This window comes from Strongylocentrotus purpuratus, unplaced genomic scaffold (genome assembly GCF_000002235.5).
Source record: "Strongylocentrotus purpuratus isolate Spur 01 unplaced genomic scaffold, Spur_5.0 spur5_scaffold_8, whole genome shotgun sequence".
Taxonomy (NCBI): domain Eukaryota; kingdom Metazoa; phylum Echinodermata; class Echinoidea; order Camarodonta; family Strongylocentrotidae; genus Strongylocentrotus; species Strongylocentrotus purpuratus.
This window is the reverse complement of record NW_022145614.1, coordinates 2,865,101-2,887,816: the sequence shown is the minus strand read 5'-3', so window position 1 is coordinate 2,887,816 and position 22,716 is coordinate 2,865,101. Positions and strand designations below refer to the sequence as shown.

General features: G+C 36.6%; 1 protein-coding gene across 1 annotated transcript in view; it reads right to left on the bottom strand.

Annotated features, from left to right (window-relative positions):
* The window catches only part of LOC589192, a 29,957-nt gene extending 14,857 nt beyond the window's left edge, over window positions 1-15,100 (bottom strand). Inside the window, exons 1-2 of the mRNA XM_011683791.2 lie at window positions 13,704-15,100; window positions 6,781-6,992 (exon numbers count right to left, since the gene is read on the bottom strand). Coding sequence (XP_011682093.2) covers window positions 6,781-6,992; window positions 13,704-15,100 — 1,609 coding nt within the window. The remainder of the gene's footprint in view (window positions 1-6,780; window positions 6,993-13,703) is intronic.
* Window positions 15,101-22,716: the final 7,616 nt, after the last annotated feature.

The window sequence follows — 22,716 nt, the reverse complement described above, 5'->3', positions numbered from 1 at the left end:
TAGGAATGTGTTACAACGTAGTATGGTCCTGTACGTCGTAGCGGTAAAGAAGTAGAAACGACCGCTTGGTCGGCATTGGTCAAGGTGTAATCGTAGTGGCAGCGAGTCAGCAGCGCTTTTGACGTAGAAGCATAGCCGCACAGTCGTGATTTAGTCTTTAATTTGCAAAATTGCTGGATTTTGACGGCGATAATCATAATGCCCCCGATTTGATATCTTTTTCAGATTGGGGTGATCGGCATGGTCTTCGTAATGCCGCAGAGCTGTGTGGACGGGGTATAAACCACATCTAAACGCATCCAAAGAAAGAGTTTCAATTAATATTGTTGCGTTTATTTAAATTTACTGTTTACAGTGATTATTGATCCAGACATAAGAACATACATATGAAAAGATTAGCATTACACATCCCTTTTCGTGACTTAGTGAATAGTTTTTATGCATGCCAAATATTTCAAAGAAATATGCATACTCTGTGACGATAGAGCGATGCGAGTCTCAAGTGTTTAAGTAATACTGGCTGTTTTAAAAATTGCGCTTTCCCATTCATCCTAACTTTTTTTCATTCCATTATTCATCCCAATTTCTTGCTCGGAAACCTGAAACGCTAGCCTATAATACAGTGTTTAGTAAATTGAGTCACCAGACAGTCGATACCAATATGCACCTATTCTATTTGGTCTGATTTCTATTGAATTTGTCACACCAGACGATTTAATGCATCCATTATCTAATGGTCATTTCGTCTCTGTGCAAACAATCAAAAAATTATTCATTCAAATTTGTCGGACAGCTTCACCCATTCTTCTCCCTGTGAATAACAAAATTAGTGTTCTATAAGATATCGCTTCTCATTCGCCATTGGTTTAATATTCTTGAATAAAGTCGATGCTCGTATGAGCTTGGAGACTCAAGTTACTCCATTTGTTACACATTAATTTGAAGATAATGAAAGGCAAGACAAATGTAGAGCGACAAATGCATAATGAAACGGAAGGGAGGAGTAGGGCAAATTAGACGGAGGATTCATGAAAGCATTCAGAATACCTTACAAAAAAGGATGTCTGTTACATCTTCTCGGCTTGAGATGAAGAAAAATAGAATTTGAAAATAGCGGTTTCATTGCCTGAAAGTCATTACCATGGATACTTTTCAGCGATTTCAGACTTCCATTACCGCAGAGAGTGATATGAATATCACTGCAGCACATTTATGTGTTAATATTCTACATTTTACAGTCACGAAGGAGCTTCAACACAGTCACCTAAAGATTTGCAGTCCTCACTAAAATGAGCCTCCATTTTCGCACATTCCTACATTTACGTCATACTCTGTATTATATTGATGTTGTTGTTTCTTTTATCTTAATAAGTCAACCTCTCAATAGGAAAGAAACGCTTTTCTGGCCAGTGGTCAGTCCCTTGAAATGAAAAATGTACGATGTAAATCAGAGTATACTTTTTTTACGTTTGGTACTTGATTGTTACTCACTTTTGTGAAGGTTGTTAAAGATGTATGCGGGTAAACCTTATTTCACCAAGTAGACAATGTATATACAGCTTGAGTAAAAAGGAAATAAATCCCACTTCTCCCCAATTTCTTCAAAACAATTTCTTTAAAACAAGGAGTCCGATATCAAGAAGATTTAACCATTTTCTTTAGTTCGATCAAGTGTTAATTAAGCAATAAGAGGGTTGAGGAAAGGAATAGTCAAATATGTCAGATTTTGCTCTGAACAACGTTTTTTATTTTCATGGTCTGCCTTTGAGTTACTTAAAATAATCACAACTAATTGACGATACTTTTCTTCTTGTGCAAATTACCACTTATAACAAGTGAGATTTGCTGCTAAAACGATTGAAGAGTAAATTGTAGTTTTACGTAAAAGACACTCGCGTATCCAACTATTTTATCATGTCTTATCTATAAGCAGTTCTAATATCAAAAGCATACAATATCGTGTGTATGCTTTTATAATAATTCAGGGCTCTTTTTATTTCGTTTACCTCTTTCCTGTTTTTTGTTGTTCAAAATGCAACTAGGACTATATTATTGACAATAATTATCAATATAATAAATGAGAGATAATGAATAATCAAATTAGCCAAAAGTTCGTGCTAACATAAAAGCATTTTTTCCGATATGAAGGAAAGAAATTATCCCTATGCATAAAAACATCACGTATAACCTACAAAAAAGCCATTCATGCGATATATATATATATATATGGTTCATAAATTGGTAATCAAATAAGTGTTATTGTATGGACCTCCAAACGTGTCTCATCAGTGAAATGGACTCTAATACTGCTTGATCTGTAATATCTATTCTCAAACATGACTTTCTTCTCAGAGGCGTGACCTAGATGTTGAAGAAGTATCTGACCGTTGTCGAAACACCAAACAAGCTAAGTATAATTTCAAGTTTAGATGACAATTAAGCATTTATATAGGTCTCACAATTACAATTAGTGGCTCAGTGCATGTGAAATGAAGGATTCAACTTTCTCTAATTTCTAAAATCATACTGATTACTGAACTCTAAATTGTCCACTTTTGATAAAAACAGTAGTGATAACAATTTGTCTAGAGTAACTTCATCAATATTATGATTAAAGGTCTTGACATATTATGTTATTGCTTTAATGTCAAAATGATGTTTTAAATTTATATTACAAAATTATGTCCTGAAATATGATAAACTAATGTGTACTTTGCTTTCTTTCTTGAATAACGTCTTGATAGACCTATACCCACAATTATTATACAATTTTCTCACGACTGCGACAGGAGTGTCAATTTTGACAGACATGGCGCATTATATGTTCACTATTATTATTTTTATATACTTTGGTGTTGTGGGCATCTGTCTGTCTCAAGAGCAATATGAATTTGAGATAGTAAATGTAAATTCGTTTCTTAAGAAGTTAGGGCGGCGCCTCCTGTGACATAATTATGCATACTGTATGTCAGTTAATTTCTCGATAGGATTTCATTAACCAGTAAATGCAACCACTGGTATACGGTAGGTCTCCCTAATGGTCGATACTAAAGGTGCATTTCGAATGATTCGTTTTATTTCTCCTATCCTACATTTCCCGGTGATGACTGTAAATTATGGCCACTTTTCATCAATGAGCGATTAGACCTATTCTGATCACATTATAAAATGCTAATCATTTTGTTTAGGTATGGACTATCAATAATCAACGTTTTAAATCATCCCATCACTTGGCATTCATAATGTAAAGCTGTAAAGCGTTTTTATATTTAAATATTTATAATGAATATATCAATGACATTGCGGTTTTTGCTCTGGAATTCATTGTTTTATTTTGAAGTCGGTTGTAGTTGGTCTCAAAAATTATGCTGCATTTACGGTATTATATTTGTATTTTTTTTTATTGTCTTACCAGTCCCTCTAATCTTCTATTACATTTGTCTTATTGCCTTCTGTTACGCGATCGTTCTCCTTCAATTATCCTCTAGTCATCCGTTTCAATACCTTCTCTTGTTTCTCTTTCTTTTCTTTGATCATAATACCTTGATTATTTATTTTGAATTACCATTTTTATTTCAAATCCTTGATTATTTATTGTGAATATCATTTATATTTCATACCCTTGATTATTTATTGTGAATTACCATTTATATGTATATTTTATGCTTTTGTATGTATCTTTTGTAAATTCAATTTGTTTCAGCCTCTAGCTGCTATTTGAATGTTTTTTAATCAATAAACCATATCAAATCAAATTAAAAAAAAAAATGAAGCACCTGACCTTCATAACAAAATAACGCGTGTGAACTGTTTGATGGATACATCTTTTTAAAAAGGTGCAAGAAAGCGATTAAGTGATCACTCAACGCTGCAACCACAGTATTTTACGTGCATTTCACAAGACTGACCAGAGTGTTCAATATAACCTTTCTTCTTCTCCGTCATTATAGATGATGTTGATTCCCTAAAGACTTGCTGGAAGATGATTAGATGTTCCTCTAGAAGATGCTGGTCATAATTAGTACAACGTCATAATTAATTGCACTGATAAAGTCATTTTCGTTACACACCGCGATTCTTGATTTTCTTTCATATCACAGGCTTAGTTTGGTCGTGTTGCCTAGGAAACTACAGACTTGGAGCTATAATCATGAAAAATATTAATCAAGGTAACCTCTCAATAATGCATATCCCCGGGATATAATTTGTTATTTTTCAGTTTAGTTCGAAAATATCGTGTTCAGGACACACTGTTCGTTTATAGTCATAGCATATACATGTAGTATCATATTTTTCAACTCAATAAATGTATTTAAATTTGTATTTTATATTACTGTTTGTACAACAGATATTTGATAAACATGTTATTTAGTGATATACAGCACATAGTTGAGAAGTTAATATTCTGTCACTTCTTTCTGCCTCACGTACATAGGAAGAAACAGGTTAAAATGAACACTAAATATCAAAACAAAATAAAAGGCTAAACGTAGTCAGAATAAAGTAGAATACGTACCGACGCTTTCCTTTTTAACTTCTGAGTTTTCCAACATTGTAAAACTAAAATTATTGTATAATAACCAAAATAATATACCACAACAAATTGGCTTTGTAAATTTCATTTCATTCCTTCGCACCATTGAGTTACCTTTCAATCGATTTGGGGGTCAGTTATCTCATTTTAAAAAGTGGCACACGCTCGATATTACAGCATCTATTATGTAGATTGGGTATGAAGAAAAGCGTTTCATAACAGCGTTAGTATATCGTCAATAAAATATGCATAATAACATATCGATTAATCTTTAGTAGTAAGGAAAGGGGAAAATACCCACTTAACACTCGACCATGAGTTATGATATCACGATTGTAAGGGTAAAAGGTTATTGCGTAAATGAGCTGTCATTAGGAGGGCGGTTGAAGAGAATTGCCAATAATTGATGTGTTGGCGACCTATTAAGAGGCAGCATCCGAGAAACTATTATCCTAGAAATATACTTAATGGCGAATAGGTTACGTCACTCTCTAGTGTACTGTTCTTTATTTCGCCGTTTATCAAATGAGATACAATCTTCATTGTAAATATTGCAGCTTTAATAGCAAATGAGAGGAATCTGCCAAATATTAAAGATTACATTTCTATTTCTGCACAATATGACAGATAAACGCCTTTTAAAAATGTGTTAATGCATGTAAAGTGCATTAATCTATTTTTTTAATTATTCTAATTTCAAATATTTTAAAGATGAAGTTGAGTTCTGGTCATTCGATTGTTTTGTGAAAGTAACGGCGTGGAATCGACCAGAAAAGTTTGATTATCTAGCATATAAGTATTCGTGTGTATTGCAAGGTTCTGGAATCATCAAAATTATAAGATATTTGGCCAAGTCTTGGTGAAGTTATAAGCACTGTACACAGAAAGATGTATATGGGACTACACGAACAGGTGGTGTAAAAATCCGTCCTGATTTTTACGATGTTACAAGCCATATTTAGAATATGAAGGCATTTGAAGAGCTATGCTTTTCAGGTAACATGTTTCATCTTATGTTCTTCCACACTTGCATAATAACAATGATAACGCTCACAAATAATTTTTCACCGCTTCCCAGAACTCAACCTTCTCTTTAAATGTTTTATGTTCTTAATCAGGACCATGCTGTATCATGTAAAACAGCTTCGCTGGTCATGTTTCCACCCTTAATACTTTCTAATTAAAACAAAAGAGAGAAAAGAAACCGAGAGAGAAACCTAACTGCTATAAAATAATGCGACCAGCAGTATGACATATCTACCAATAAATGATTAAATACAATCCAATTACCAAGGAAGAGTTTTATATTATGCTATATGTGATCAAGTCACTTGCCATTACTCTCAAAAGATTGATATTTCTTATACTTCCATGGCTACGGATTTGATTAATGCATATAATTAAGCTGATAGATCAGTCATACCTATTTCCGAATGTAGTTAAGAGGTTACACGTTAAGGGTTAAATTTCCGTGAATTTTAATTGGATGTAGGCCTGTAATATCTCCATCCGTCAGTGTAGAAACATGCACCAGACATCTTGAGGTTAATTGGGACTACTCTCATTTAATTTCGTATATTAGGAGAGCACCTTGTCGGCTGAATACAAGAATGGCGTAAGATGTATGTGTTTTGCCAATGGCGGGAAGCCCACTCAATAAAAGAATATATATATATATAGATAGGATTATTACGTCTTTAGATTATTCATCCATTCCTTGGAGGACAAAAATAGAAAACATCTCTACTTCATCATGGTTGTGATTTGATAACCAATAGATTGAGAAACTATCGTATTCCCATTTTACCCGTGTTCTAATGTGTAGTTTAACCTGATATTTTAGTAGGCACTTCTCCGGCCTTTCTCAAGCCAAATGATTCTTTGCTGCCATGAGAAAACAGGAGCAAATTAATAAAGCGCCCATAAATGGCAATGTCCCATTTCGTTGCATAAGGGCTGTATAAATCAAACGGCAATGTTTTAAGATTGTTCTCGTTAATGAGTAATGAAATGAACGTACGCACTTTCACAATTTCGCATTTTGTATTATAATTATGCTGATGTATTCAGATTCAGATTCAGATTCAGATTCATTTATTTCTCCTCATGACAATACATAAGATGAATTATAAAAGTGAGGAAGGCAGTGGCCAAAAAGGATACAAACCTTATAAGAGGTATATGGGACTCCATTCTCCTTTAACGAGACCAATTGGACAGTAAATGAATGAAAAATATATATTTACCTGAATGTATACCAATCCTCAGACGAAGAGTAGCATCGTTCATGTGGGGTACTTTAAAGCCCATGACCAGACTGCGTAGCTCCAGAGCCATTGTGCTGATCTCCCAGGCATGTCTATCCGTTGCATCAGGTAACCCCGACACGACCATGTAAGCATCACCAATAGTCTCAACCTTATACACGTTGTACTTGTCAATGCATCCGTCAAACATGCTGTAGAGAATTTCAAGAAAAAAGCAAGAAAAAATAAAGAAAAAAAGAGGTTTATTATAAAAATTTCTATGATTATGTTCGACGCAAGTTCTAAGAGAAAACAATGGGAAGCAATATTGAAGAAAACGCAGTTGAGTGAAATCTAATTTACGGATTAAATCATTGTCGAATTTTTTTAAAGGGTTATGTAATTCACAACGAATAATTAGGTTGACGAGAAATTAATTACTGTCATGATATACTTTAGCCAGTTTGGTTAGTGCATTGCTCATATTACATCCAAAATGTGATATTTGAATCTTGATTGGATGATAAATAAAACTTGAGAAATGTCTAACACAATAGGCTATTTTCGTAATGTAACAACCTTTAAGGCATAGTCTTTGTGAAGTTCCTCAATACAAATTATTTCGTTCACCTATCAAGAATAATTGTATTTGAATAGTCAGAATGCAAACTGGATATATTATGCGTTGTTAGATAGGGCAAGTCATAATGTTTGTCCTACCTAGCAACAAATCTGTATGCAATCCGCATTCTGACTATTGAAATACAATAATTATTCGTGATAGTTAAATGAATAATTTGCATCAATACACTTCACAAAGACGTATGCATTAAATCTGGTCACATTACGAAATGGCCTATATTGTAGAAAACCCAAACCCGCAATTCCTACAAGGTTAGTATTCATCCAAGTAAGTATAAAGGTTGAGAGTGCTTGTAGTAGAAACGTGTCGTGACGTAGGAACAGCAACATTCATAAACAGTAGCGTAGCTATTGGGACATGGAGGGGAAAAGAAGAGCAGAGAGAGAGAGAGGGGGGTGTAAAAGAGAAATTGAAAGTAAGACAGGGCCCTCTCCACATTCTCCCCTAATCTATTAATAAGAACAAATTATTATTTAATTACTGCCCCCCTTAAAGGTACTATGTCCCTTTTGCAGCCAACCTCAAATTCTTTAGAACTTTGCAGGAATTATGAATATGTCATGTATGTCCTATCTGTGAAATTTAAACGTTAGCAGTGTCCTCATATTCAAATTATGCAAGGAAACCCGTTTACTTGCTATAGACTTCACTGTCAGACACTATTGAGTGACTGACTGGCTTTTTTCTTCTTTGGTAATAACATACATGAAAAGAGTTGTAAAGGGTACATGAGCATTTGTCTACATCAATAACCCACTTCTTGTGATGGCCAAGATTAAACTGATTGAATCTTTGCGCAGCATAAAACGTATGACCATTCGGTACAATTGTCTGAAAATCAAGACTATTACTTTTGGGCTCTATAGCCCTAAAGTCGATTTGACAACTAATAGTCATTATTTTCCCACTTGAAGACATTTTCAAGCCCCAACTTTTTTAGGGAAGTTCTAAATAAGTATTATCTTTCAAATGCAGTTGGAATTTAACTTTTTCATTTTTTTGGCCTGCAAATGGGACATAGTACCTGATGCCCCTCAATGTTTATATAGGCCCAAACTATATCCCCTTTCATACCATGCTGTATTTTGACGCGATGGTAGATGGAAACTGACGAGATCAAGACCGTTAAGCATGTCATAAAGAAAGTCAGCTATCCTGTACAACTTACCTATACTGTATACTCGCTGCCCAAAGTAATCATATAAATAATCGGTAACTATTACACATATCCATATTTGCCAACTGCCTATTAAAAGCGTGAGCACCATTTTTTTTGTTTGCCCTCGAAAATTTGAAAAATCGCACCCCCCCCCCTCACCCCTTTGAGCGCCAGGGGAAGCGGGCCCATCTCCAAAAAAAGGTAAATCTAACGGCCCCCCTGGATCCGCCACTGGTTCTCAAAACTCCCAATGATTTAAGTTATTTTCAGAATGACTAATCACGTAATGCTGTATGGGTAACCTAAGTCGTAGCTAACATTTATCTACAGACAGGAGAGGAGTAAGTTTATTGTTGCCTTTTATAATCGTGCTTCTCACCACCATGAATTCTGATTTTTATCATGTGTATCTCTGAAGGTTAAATAGTACCCTTGATATGATATATGTGTTGTCAATAATGCTCACATGGATTCTTCAGTTGCAACAAACAACTCTTTAACTCACATATATTTCTTTGTTATTTGTACATGCTTAAATAAAGAAGAGGTATTACTTGTCGTTAAAGGGCAACAAAGTCGGCCCTATGTTCTTTTAAACAGTAGATATACAATTATTGATTACCCACCTGCCGTATGAGAAAATACTGCAAAGCTAGGGATTTTTCCCCCTCTCTAATGTGCAGCTAAAGTGTTAAGGAGAGCACTTTACTGAAGGTCATTGGAGACTAGGAGCTTACGCTCTTAAAACATAATTACATAGTTATATTACCATGATAGTACTTCACATGTAGTTCACGTCTCATATACATTTAATCTGAGTTATCAAACCGAGGGCAAGTACGGTAGGCTATATCTTACGTGTGAGTAGGCGCTTATTAGTGCTCGTTCCCCCTCTGTAATTGAAACCAAAGACGGGTGAAGGTAGATTCACTATATAGACCTTGCTCTTGAGAAATCTACAGGTAGGTAAGTTATGCTTTGAGTTACGTAGTGTTTTCCTAGTCGAAAGGAAACAGACAAATTAATGTGTTCACCTGTCACATGGAGACGACATCCGTGTACAATGTGGCCCATAAATTTAATTGGAATTACCTTTATAGGCAACAAAAATTGTCCATAAAATTATGTTCCCAAATGATTACGAGCTATGTGTTAGGCGTTAGGATTAAGTATTGGCAATAGACACACTGGAAAGCTGCTCGAAATTGCTACTTTATTCCATCCTCCCAGTCTTCTTTCTTTTGTCCCAGTCTATCCCCTGGGAATTTGAAATTACCATAATGATTTGTGGCTATTTTTAGTTTTTATATCTTTTATATGATCATGCAGGTACCTCGCTGAGGATTACTCTCCACCAAGAGATGTTAATAGCAGATCAGTTAAGTGTTCAAAAATAATCTTAAGACGTATCTGTTTGTGTCGGCATGCATAATTTTGGTGTGTTCTATCATTTCACTCCTGTTGTGCTTTTGTTTATAATGGAGATGCTTTTATGTGATTTAATTTGTTGTATATGTGTGCCTTGAGCATTTGAATTCCGGTAGATTTGTCGACGTATCAATTTCGTACATTATTATTCATATTATCAGGCGCGTACGCAGGGGGGGGGGGGGGGGGGGTTGGGTGGGTTAACCCCCCCCCCCCTTGTGTTTTTTGGGGAAAAAATTATGCCAATGGCTGACCTAAAAAAGGTGACCTTACACCCCCCCCCCCCCTCACGGGACAAAATGTCAAATTTTCAAAATTCGAGACCAAAAAAAAAAAAGGTGTCCTCTTACCCCCCCCCCCCCCCCCCGCTTATTCAGCGGCTGGCTGAGTCGTTGCGAATTTTTTGGGACCCAAAAAAAAAGTGTACTCCAACCCCCCCCCCCCCCCCCCCCCGCTTATTCAGCGGCTGGCTGAGTCGTTGCGAAATTTTTGGCCCGATTTTAACCCCCCCCCCCCTTGAAAAAATCCTGCGTACGCCACTGCATATTATTAATTCTAATGTTATTATTATTATCATTAATATTGTTATCATTATATGTTATTATCACCATCGATACTATTATGACACTTATCATGCTTATCACGATAACAGAAAAAGAAACTCAAGCATTCAAAGGATATTCTTCCTACATGGTATCTATTTGCTCCACCTATATAGGTGGAGAGTGGAAATGTATATTTCTGTCTTGTCAAAGGACTTGAGAGCAGTGGCAGCAAGAGATTTAAACTTGTACCATGGAGTAAAAGTTTGGGGCTCACGATAAAGCAAAAATCAAATTTCTCTGTACTAAATGAGAGATTCCGCAAATAGCGAATTTAAAGGATTCTGATCTTGAAGCTTGCATCCACCATGATAGGAAATAAAGCTCACATCTCCTTTAGGAATCCGTGACGTTAACCAACAAAGCAAACTTCCTTTAGGAAAAGAAAGTGAAGCATCGTTTCGCGTCATATTATATTTGAATTATGCTTGGAATAAACTGAGCACACATCTGCGAACGAGACAATCATGTTGATTCAGAGATCTCATGTATCACGCAGACGCAACTCACCCACCTTGTATGCATGTGTAACACAACTTCTTCCCTTCTTCCCTTTTCAGGTTTATGAATCTAAACCTCCATAATGACATATTTAAAATGTCGTGACACTGTAACAATGAGGGGGTTGGAAAAGAAGAACATAAAGGGAAAGACCAATGTGGAAAAAAGGGGAATAGTAATTAAACTGACAAGGAGAACATAGTTTTTCCTGTTTTTTTCTTTATTTCTTTTAATATGCATAACTCTTTCATATTGATAATTACAATTTATATCGGGAAACTTTGAACAACATAGATTAATTTAATCACAAATATTAGATATGCTGATAACACTGTTTTATTATCTGAATCAGAGAAAGATCTCCAAAGACTCTTGGATGTAGTTGTAAAGGAAAGTGAGAGAATGGGACTAGTACTAGAGATTAACTATATAAAAAGACAAAGTGCCTGGTATAGTCTCCAAGAAGAGTAGTCCAAAATGTAACTTGAAACTGAAAGAACTGGTTATCAAACAAGTCTCCTCGGCAGCATGATCACCGAGGATGCCAGATGTGAGGCAGAGATCAAGAGAAGGATACATGTAGCTCTCGCTAAATCTGCATTTTCAAAGTAAGGACAAATTCTGACAAATCGCACAATGGGTTTGAGGACCAGGATAAGAGTATTGAATTGTTACATCTACCCAGTACTAATGTATAGTAGTGAAACATGGACTTTAGCCTCTGATACTAATTAAAAAGCGTTTGGAAAGTTGCGAAATGTGTTTTTTAAGAAGAATTATGAAAATCCCTTGGACTGACAAAGTTAGTAATGAGGAAGTTCTTAGAAGAGCTGGAGTGCAAAGGAAAATGATACGTGAGATGTTAATTAGGCAGTTGAAGTTCATGGATCACATTACACGTAAAGAAGACCTAAAGAATCTTGCTTTGACAGCGAAAATTGTGAGAAGGAGGAGTAGGGGAAGAAGGAGGATACTTTGGATGGACAGTCTGCAGAAATTGTTGGAGGAGAGAGGAGTGACGGAACTGAAGGGTGGTGCTAATAGAGAAGGCTAGGAGCCGAGGGTTGTGGGACAGCATGATCGCCAAAGTTAATCGATATGGCACTTAGAGAGAGAGAGATATATATGTTATAAGAAAACTTAATAGTATGGAAAGCATAAAGAGGAGAATGAATTATTGTATGATCGACAAGGCAAACACCAAAGAGATAAGATAGAGTGAAAAAATCTCCAGTTTTCATATAACAGTAAAGCAGAAGTGGGCTTACTTTGGTGAAAGCGGGCGGGTTGGTGGGGGTCAGTGAGTTTGTGATTTAGTCGAGGACGTTAGGTACTCTATTACGTCTTATCGATTTGTGTATCTATACTTACATTGTTTATAGATATGCCTGATTGCATTATGTCCGAAAAGCAAGGAAATTGTCACGTTCTAATTTATTTTACATTAATGGAATCCTACTCACTGCTCGACAATAGTCTAGCTAATATGGATTACTTCATTTCACTCATCCTCTTGTTTAACATCCCTTGCATGACTTGCAATTGCACTTAAGAACGAAAAATTGACACACTTTTATGACTGTTTGTAGATGCCATTTTTATATAACTTAAATAATACAATTTCAATTGTGGGTTCTTGTATAGTGCTCACGTTTAGCACATTAACCGCTCCTGAGGCTCCAGTAATACCACGGCTTTAGCCAGGCTGCCATAACAGCGCTCGAGCATTTCAATGAACTTCTTCTTGTATACCAGGTATCCATTACCCTAACCTGGGTCGAACGTGGCAAATGCAAATTAATGTCTTCCCAAAGGGCATTAATTCTCCGAGCTTATGACATTTCTACACAATAAGTGATCACATAATCCAGCTGCCTTCCACCAATTTCTTCAAAGTTCCTTTCTGGCTTTTGCTTTGTTTTGTTTTGTTTTATGAAATAACTCGTATAGTACTTTCATTGGTTGGGTCTTGTTCATACATCAGTCATGATTAACGGACACTGTTTAGACAAAAACAAAAAATGGATGAGAGAATTAATCGTAAATATCACTTTTAAAAAGTGACACGATGACTGGTAAAGGCCATATATGCAACGGTGTTACCGTATACGTTGTCTAGTCAACTAGTTTTAAAGGGATTGGGTATCTTTGTCTAAGATTCTAAACAAAATCCTGGATTTAGCTCATGCTGCAATCATAATCATAAACCTTTAGGTCAGTCAGGAATCCTATGACGTTTACAAGCCGATCGCCCGTCTGATTATCAAGATATTTATGAATGGAATTCGAAATTTCAAAAAACCGCTTTCCCAACGGTTTTTATAACACAACAGTCTATTGGGAAAAATGAGTATGGTAAAACCGGTCATTAAAAGATTTTTACTTTATTGAGGCACTTCATGATCATTTTTGAAGCGCAATTTTGTTTGGGCTTCAATATTACACCATATCACAGACGCTGATAACACGTACGTAGTGCCATGCATCTCAGATTTGGCATTGTTAAATAATGCGTTTATAAACAACCATAAACATGTCAATATTTGCTAATTCCTAATTATCATGACGGAGGTTTAAAATCTATTCTTACCTATAGAGACCATTGAGCATGTTAACCACTTGGAGTGGAGAACAAGCAGCAGCGAGGGAGGTAAATCCAACAATGTCACTGAAATATATGGTAACATGTTCGTATTGTTCTGCTGCCACTGAAAGACCCATTTTCAACTGATCTGCAACACACCTTGGTAGCATTTGATAGAGCAATCGGTCCGCACGCTTCCTCTCAGCGTCCAATTCCCTGGTCTTTTCCGAAAGTTCTTTAGCATAAGAGCCAACGACGCTCAACAGGTTATTGGTTTGGATTACGAACCAGGTACCTAGCGAAAAACAGACGATGACGATCAGGGACACAACTACTGCGAATACAATTACCGTGACAAGAGCATCATTGCGGATTCTTTCATTAGTGATTCGGATCTGATCGGTGGTGTTTTTTAGAACAACAGCCAACTGATCAATGTATATGGTGCTGTTTTCGAACCAGTAGAGTGCGTATGTAGACACATTGTCCGCTCCATATTTGGCACAAGCATCTTCATTTTCCCGAATTTCCTTTCGCAGCACATCAAGGAATGAACTGTCGGGAACTTCGATGTCCGTTTCCCCGAAGTAAGCCTTGCTATACCTGGTGAGCACTTCTGCCTGTGAATTGACTGCGCTGAACAATGCATTATCGTCATCTGAAAGCTGGCAAGCTGCATAATATGTTCCACCTAAAGCACGTTCGATACCATAGAGGTCAGTGGCGAAGAGAAGAGTGTCTTTGGCCACCAGAACTGATGACAACTCCTGCTTTGTTAACTTCACGGTACTGATGATCCCACTGAGTATAAATCCGATATTGACGTTGGTATAGTATGCTATATTGCTGGATACTTTCAGTTGATACCCAACTTCGTTAACTCTCGCTCGGTGAATCTGAAGGTTATCCAAGAAGTCTCGTTTGGACGTAAACACCGTTCCACTTACGTTAAACCCGTTGGTCGGCCAACGTTGTAGTTCATCGAGCGCATGGTCTGTTCGAATTCGGTTCTGGTCCTGAGTTCTCGAGACAAGAATACTGCTTCTGTTTCCACTGAGGAAGGTAGATGCCAAACCACGTTCTACCTGAAGTCTGATCACAATATCGCTAATCAATTTGTTATGATTTAGAGCCACGCCAGTTTGTTCAGCTGTCCGCCATCTTTTAATATTATCATCCAGACTGATACCAGACAAGACGACAAGGACAATCAAAGGCACTACCAGAACGCTGAGTAGTTTAGTCATCTCTTTGACTTTGTTCCTCGATGCGACATGACGCAGGACTTGTCTCATCTTTCGTCTTTCATTCCAAACCGATGTGGATGCCTGGGAAAGTGTCGCTTCACTCCCGTACATCCCTTTCTCTGAGTTAACATCGTGAACTCTGCTAACTGAAAGCATTGTAATAGCCCGATATTCTGTTTCTGAAAGAGAGAAAGAAAGCCATTACTCATTCGTTATACGATTCTGATTTCTCTTAATTTGTAATCGTGTTTTCCTTCTCCCGACATATTTTCTTTGTCATTGAAAATGTTGATGTTTTTAGAATAAACTTTAGATATTAGAAAAATCTGCATTAAAATTGTATAACTTAAATAATGTTTCATCAGTTTTGACCATTATTTGAATTCAATCTATTATGGGTATAAAACAGTTTTTTTTTGCCCTTTGAACACGAAACGACAGTTAGTACGCAAAATTGATATTGCATCATCGGAAATTGTAATACAATAGATAATTTGGAAATTGGTATCGATTTTAATTAACCAAGAAATTAATATTACAATCATAATCATAGTCAAGATTGTCAAGATCGATCAAATATTTTTTTTTAATGCACATAAATTATCAGGAAATTGAAAAATAATGATTGGGGAGCCTTTTTTTTTTTTTTTTTACTAAAATGAATTCTTTTTCCCCATCAGTATCTAATATACAAAATACTGTAAGCACACGTCGAAAGACAATATCCCACTGAGTTTGTAAGAGTACAGAAATATAGAAAAGTATACACTAAAAATTTAATAAAAATGAGAACAAAAAAATCCCCTGAGGGCGAAGAAATCCTCCCCCCCCCCCCCCCGAAAACTTACCATTATAAGAATTGGGCATCTTGTTCCTTAAAATAGAATTTCCTTATAAAATGTACGCAGTGGCAATTTTAACACCAAATCAATTCTAAGTCAAGAGCATGCAGGTTAAAATATGTGATTCGAAAATTTGACTGAAAATGTAAATAATAGGATGACAAGGCCATCATAGGTTTACAGTTTCAACATCTGCACAGGAAAGATCCACAATTGACTTAGTTAATACTACCAGTAAATAGTGGGCCTGCACGAAAATAATACCGGGAAAGCTGTTTTAAAAAGTATTAAAAAAAGTATTTACCTCAGCAAATGGAGTAGTAGTAGAGGCTTGTTGAACGTTACTAGCTAGCTCCACGCATCTGTAGTGACTGAAGATTTCCCAGGGAGACCTTAATCACTTGGGTTTATATCACCGCGGCAAGGAGAACGCGCACTTTTGTGAATGTACGACTGTAAATGGATAAGGTCTTCGCTTCGCATTAAGTGATATACTGAAACGGTCGTTCTAATCTTCATTATACCCATCGTCAGCAGCTCAGCAGCACTAATGCCGCCAGCTAGTAGTCAGGGCCAGGGGCGCCAACTCGTTTTATATTTTTTTTGGGGGGACACTGAAATATGAGTGTCCAGGTAGAGCATAGCAGCGAGTGTTATATACCGCGTGGGGTCCAGGCAGGTGCGGCGGAGCGTCTTTCAAATTGGGGGGGGGGGGGGAGGGCACCAACAAAAGGGCACTTTCTGGGAAAAGGGGGCGCCTACAAAGGGCAAATATCTAAGCGAAAATATAATTTTTTAAGATATAGTATATACCCCTACATTCTGATTACATTATGATTTCAATGTTTGTTTCTCTCCATACATGGTCCAAGATATTGCTTAAGCTTCATACTTATTTAAGATTTGTGAGGTCGCAGTGCGACAAATTACATGACATAAAGAGGAAAGAATAGTCCTGATGGGGTTTTTAAGCACGATATAATCATGAAAAACTGAAATTATATGAAACACTTTTGAGAATGGAAAGGGGAACTTATTACAAACTGAAGGAAAATGGGCACCTATGAGATGTACATATATAGAGGTATCTATGAGAGGTGTTGGAAGGGGCATTTGTGGGGAGGGGAAGTGGCTCTTAATACAAACGAAAAAGAGGGTGTATTATTTTCATTTGCAAAGTTTTAATGTTAATTGAATTGATGTAATGCAAATTCTCTTTTCTTTACTTTCAACTATTTTCCTTCTAAACCGCTTAGTGGCAACATGGAGTTTGGGGTATACATAGAAATATCTTATTATTATTATTTATCAGAAGGGAAAAGGGCACTTATCAGGTAAAACAAGGGAGCACGTGTAAAAATAAGAGGGGGCACTTATCAGAGGTGAGAAGTGGCACTCATCAAAGATGAAAAGGGGCACTTATCAGAAGGAGAATGAGCACTAATTACAACAAAAAAAGGAATTTGTTAAATTAAAATTGGCACCTGTCAGACTTGAATTGGGGCAATTATCATAAGTAAATGGTGAACAAAATCAACCACTGATGTTTGTGTCCCGAGAAGTGATCCAACTTTTGTTCTTCTCAGTATTGTGGTAGACAAAATATTTATAGCATTAGCAGCTAAGCGGCATCGTGCAATTACAGCATGGCAAAAGCCTAATATCAATTGCTCGTTTTTGTGTAAAAGGCCTATTGACTTTTCTTCTATTAAACTTTATACAAACTTAGGAGTGTTTTAAGAGGAATGAAAACTTATATTGATCTTGACTTTGTGATGTAATTTTGGTCTGTAATATACCGAGTGAGTCAAAAAAAAAGTTTACACCTAGAAAATTGCTAATTATTAAAAACAATAATCAATGAACAGTAGATTATTATACATCTTATGAAAGAGTGTTTTATCCCAAATCATTTGGTACCACTTTTGTGTGGTATGTGTTCACACTTGGATGAACACGAGGCATCGTTTGCGAGAGTGCAAAAATGGACTTGCGCCAAAGTGATGCGTACAGTATGTATTATGTTGGGTTTAGTGGAGTGAGAGAATGAATTAAATGTATCAAATTAAATGCATTGCATATGCTTTTTGCAAAGGGCAAACTCACACCATCCACATACACGCGCACAAATGTTCGTTAATATTTGATATTCGATATTTGATATGTGTGGTATGATTAATTTTGTTAGGGATGTTATTTGGATCTGCAAAGACCGAATTAATACCCAAATCCAAATTGTTTTATTCAAACATCACATAAGCAACTTTGGCGCAAGTCGATTTTTGCACTCTCGCAAACAATGCCTCGTGTTCATCCAAGCGTGAACACATACCACACAAAAGTGGTACCAAATGATTTGGGATAAAACACTCTTTCATAAGATGTATAATAATTTACTGTTCATAGATTATTTTTAAAATAATTAGCAATTGTCTAGGTGTAAACTTTTTTTGACTTGTAAATATAGTAGGTAATATAGTTTGAGATAATCGTTTGTAAGAAATGGGGCATATTCCATCCAAAAGGTCAATTTTTTTAGGTCAGCAATTGCCTTTTTTTCTCCTTTTTTTTAAATAAAAAAAAAAAATAAACACAAAATATACACACACAATACACACATAAAAAACTCAAAGGGGGGATTAACCCCCCCCCCCCCCCCCCCCCCCCTCTGCGTACGCGACTGGCTTTATAGAGCATCCCTTGTAAATAGTAGGTAATATAGTTTGAGATAATCGTTTGTAAGAAATGGGGCATATTCCATCCTTGCCACCGATCATGGACGGGCGACCTAAAGCTCCAGCAGGGGTTGGGGGGGGGGGGGGGGTGGACACTTGCGTGCTTAGACTTGATAGTATAACCATTGTCATGTGCATATTACGACCCAACTAAATTCCAGATTTTATAATGCTGGATTATGCCCAATCATAATGAAAGCATGAAAGTTCCTTACAAATAATACAATGATAATGTTCTGTAAGAATCTTCAAGGTTGAAGGAAGCAGACTACACCGAAGAAGAAGAACGCAAGAAGAAGAAGAAGAAGAAGAAGAAGAAGAAGAAGAAGAAGAAGAAGAAGAAGAAGAAGAAAAGAAGAAGAAGAAGAAGAAGAAGAAGAAAAGAAGAAGAAGAAGAAGAAGAAGAAGAAGAAGAAGAAGAAGAAGAAGAAGAAGAAGAAGAAGAAAAAGAAGAAGAAGAAGTTCGAATGCATATTATAAGCAATCATGTATTATACTTAAATATTACAAAGAAATTTAATATGCTACGGTGGTAGTTCCTTTTCCGAGAAAAGAGATATGCTTATATATTTGTAATAAGTTATTAATATTGGATTATCAATTATATTTAATAATAATAATAATAACCTAGACTTATATAGCGCATTTCATCTTCGAAGAAAATAGCAATGCGCTTTACAATAATTAATACAACAAAATTACACATAACAACTAATTCATGAACTAAAGATATATATCAAAATAAAAAAAAATATTTTACTCCTTGGTATTATACAAATTAAATAGCGATCTGCCTACATAGTATTACATGTATTAGAAACGTTATTACAAATTGAAGATAGTTAAGACTTCCAAACAGTGAAACACATACTTTTTGCCAGGCGGGTTGGCCTATAATAAGCCGCCTATATACCGGAGAGAAACATACTTCCCTTTATAGATCTATCCGTCAGAGCCTCAGATCTATAATCATATCAATAAATCAATAAATCTGAGTAGCCGATTTGTGATGTAGTGTGCCATTTATAGGCCTGATTTTTTAACCTCCTTTATACTGAGAGATTAACGCGGCTTTACTTAAGAAATGACAATAGCCTAAGGATGAGGCTCGTGTGTGGAATAAATAAGAGTACCCCAATCAATAAGTTTCGGTGGTGGGGGCGTGGCCCTATAAAGACCAGCCATGCTGCGCTTCAACGGCGCTGAGAAGGTCGATCGCAGCCAACCCTCACCAGCGTACTATGGTATGTGTAGTACGTGCACTGTGCACTAGCCCTGTAATCTCAGCTGCTTGAGCCAGCTGTACATACCGATATATACTGATGCCCGCTTGACACTCATTTCCATCGAATTTCAAAGAGGCCGATTAATATTCTAAATTATAAGCCCTAACATCACGAATGGTTCATTTTTCTGAGATAAAACAGGTAGGCCTATGTGATTTGAGAATAAGCATCATGTTTACAAGACAAATTCAGCTCAGGCAGTCGAGTTGTTGAACGTGCATGATCAGTATCCTAGTAATTAATACTGTAAACAGTTAATAGGGTTAACATGGTGAAGTGCGTGGTAGGAATTGATTTGCCTTGTTTATTACAATGTGTATTGACATGTTTCAATCGTTTGAACTTTGATTAAGAGTTAATCATAATGGCATTTTCTCCCAATGCTTGTACGTAGCTTCCTTTTAAGAATAGATTAGGAAGCCTTTATTCCTTATCTTAATTGTCACAAAACGTCTTCTAATTATGTCCCCTCCTTATCTAGGGCATATATAGCCATAGGCTTTGCACGCAAGAGTGTGTTTGTGTGTGATTACACACATCCTCTTTCATAATATATAGCTATGTATGATCATGATGATTTAGGTTGATGGTGTGAGAAAAATCTGACTCTAAAATTACTTTCATTCTGTCGCACTCTGGTTATGTGTAGAATCAATGGGGTGGCATAATGAGCAGCTAGAGCCATCTATAATATACAGAGTTTGGCCCACTTGGTTTCACTGGGTCACAACATGGCGTATATTCTTTTGTTTGGTGCTTGCCCGACAAAGCAGTATAGTGGCCATATTGTGTCCAACTCAAACCGGGTTGGCCAAACTCTATATATAGGAAACTCCTTCATCCAATACTCCACCCGCACCAATTGTTTTAAACACTCCTACATTCCACGTACCATCAAGGACTGGAACTCACTACCCTCCGACATCCAAAGGACCACGAACATCGACACCTTCAAACTCCAAGCAACCAACTTTTTCTGCAACCAAGACTCAAGCAATAAGAACTAAACAAGCACAGTGCGCACCCCCTCATCCTCCTCGCTTGGTTCCTTACGGAACGTTGAGGAGTATCCCAGAAGAAGAAGAAGAAGATGGCTCTAGCAATGAGGAAACCAAATTGTGTGATGGAATGAGGCATTTCTCAATCTCGACTTCTTATCATGATGTTGAATTTAAAAGATATGGAATAAAGTTTTAGTTAAAATTTAACAAGTCCAGATTTTTTGGTCATGTATCTTCTCGGAGGTAGTGGCATAGTACTACCAGGGGGTCGTGGGACGTAGGTTCTACCTTCCCATTGAATGGTGAAAAATAATAGAAGAAAAGAGCTGTCACAACAACAAATAATGAGAAAAGAAGATGCCTAGACCCCCCCCCCCCAGCCCCATCCTTCCATGCAGTTTTGAATTTGAATTTGAATTCAAATTCAGTGCTCCCTTCAGTGCTCCCTTTAGTGGGTGTACTGGCACTGCACCACTGCTCTAAGCTCATGATGTGAAAGAAGAAAAAAGATAACGCAAGATACTCTTTCAACTTGAATATTTTATCAAATTGTTATTTTAGTAGTATTTCTACTATGGTACGAAAATAGTTGAGATTGTCTTTGCTGATAGTGGATTTTGTTGTTTTTGTTGCAGATCCTGTGATTTTCATAGTTCCTGCTGAGCATTTGTAATGGCTGAGACAAGATGGACGGCGATAGTGGTCACATGTCAAAAGAAAGAAAGTGCAAGGGCCTTTCAAGAGGGTAAGTTCCAAGGAAATTAAACTCTTTGAGAAATTGATGCAAAATATTGCTCACAAATCTGTTTTGTTTTCATTTTTTCATATGATTATTGCTCTGAGATTTACATTTACTACAGTTTCGCATAAGGCAGTCTCATATGATGATTTTATAGTGTTAGGTCTATTTTTGTTTTTTTCATACTCAACTTCATGGCAAAGATGATGGCTTCTTAATAAAGTCCTACAACTTTGGAATAATGTGAGATCTGCTCGAAATGACATTCAAATAATTTATTCACTCAATATAAAAAACAGACACATAGAATTGCGAATAAACGCATACATGTATAACAAATATAAAAAGATGGACATAGCAAAATCAGTAGATGACAACACAAATAACATAAATTGAGTGGGGACAGATTAAAGATCTACTCAAAGATCTTGTGAATTCGACCCCTTGGAATAATCTTTTGTTTGTCAGTCTTAAAACATATTTTGTGCTCTCACTTGAAAGAATGAAAAGAAAGGGAAAAAGGGAAAGGAAAGAAAACACAAAAGATGTGTGTATGTGTGCTCATACTACAGATGTCATAATTGCAAATAGATCAGACCCCCCGCGACAGGAACATTTAAAGCCCCACTGCACTAAATAGCAAACAATGCCTAATCGGTGCCTGTTGGTCCCTCATGATCCCCTTTTTATTATTATGTTAATTGAGAGTTGATTTGATGAGATAACCATCTGTCAGTGACCTTGCAGGGAGGTCTAATCCCCCCTGGCCAGACTAGTGCAGACAGGCTTTAAAGGGTCATGGAGAAAGAAAAACTTCTTCACTGTTAAAAAAAAACATTTTCAAATGTGTCTTTGTTAGAGCTGGACAATAGACAGAGGAAAGGTCACATTGACCCAAAGACCCTTCTTCTAACTGTAGAGGATCCCCTGTCAAAGGTCGGCAGTGGGGGCGCTACACTCAATGCTCTTCTGGTGGTGGCTGAACACTTGAGTCAGCAACAGGGTTATACGGTAAGAACACCTTTGTTTTTGCAATGACGACCCTTCGTCATTGCCTTGTTTTCGTTCACGTTATTAATATTCTTGGTTCTTCCTCTTCTTCTTGTCGTCCGGAATCTCATTCGCTTTGCACGTAGTGCTTTTTATTCCTATCCAGGTCCTTTCCTCAA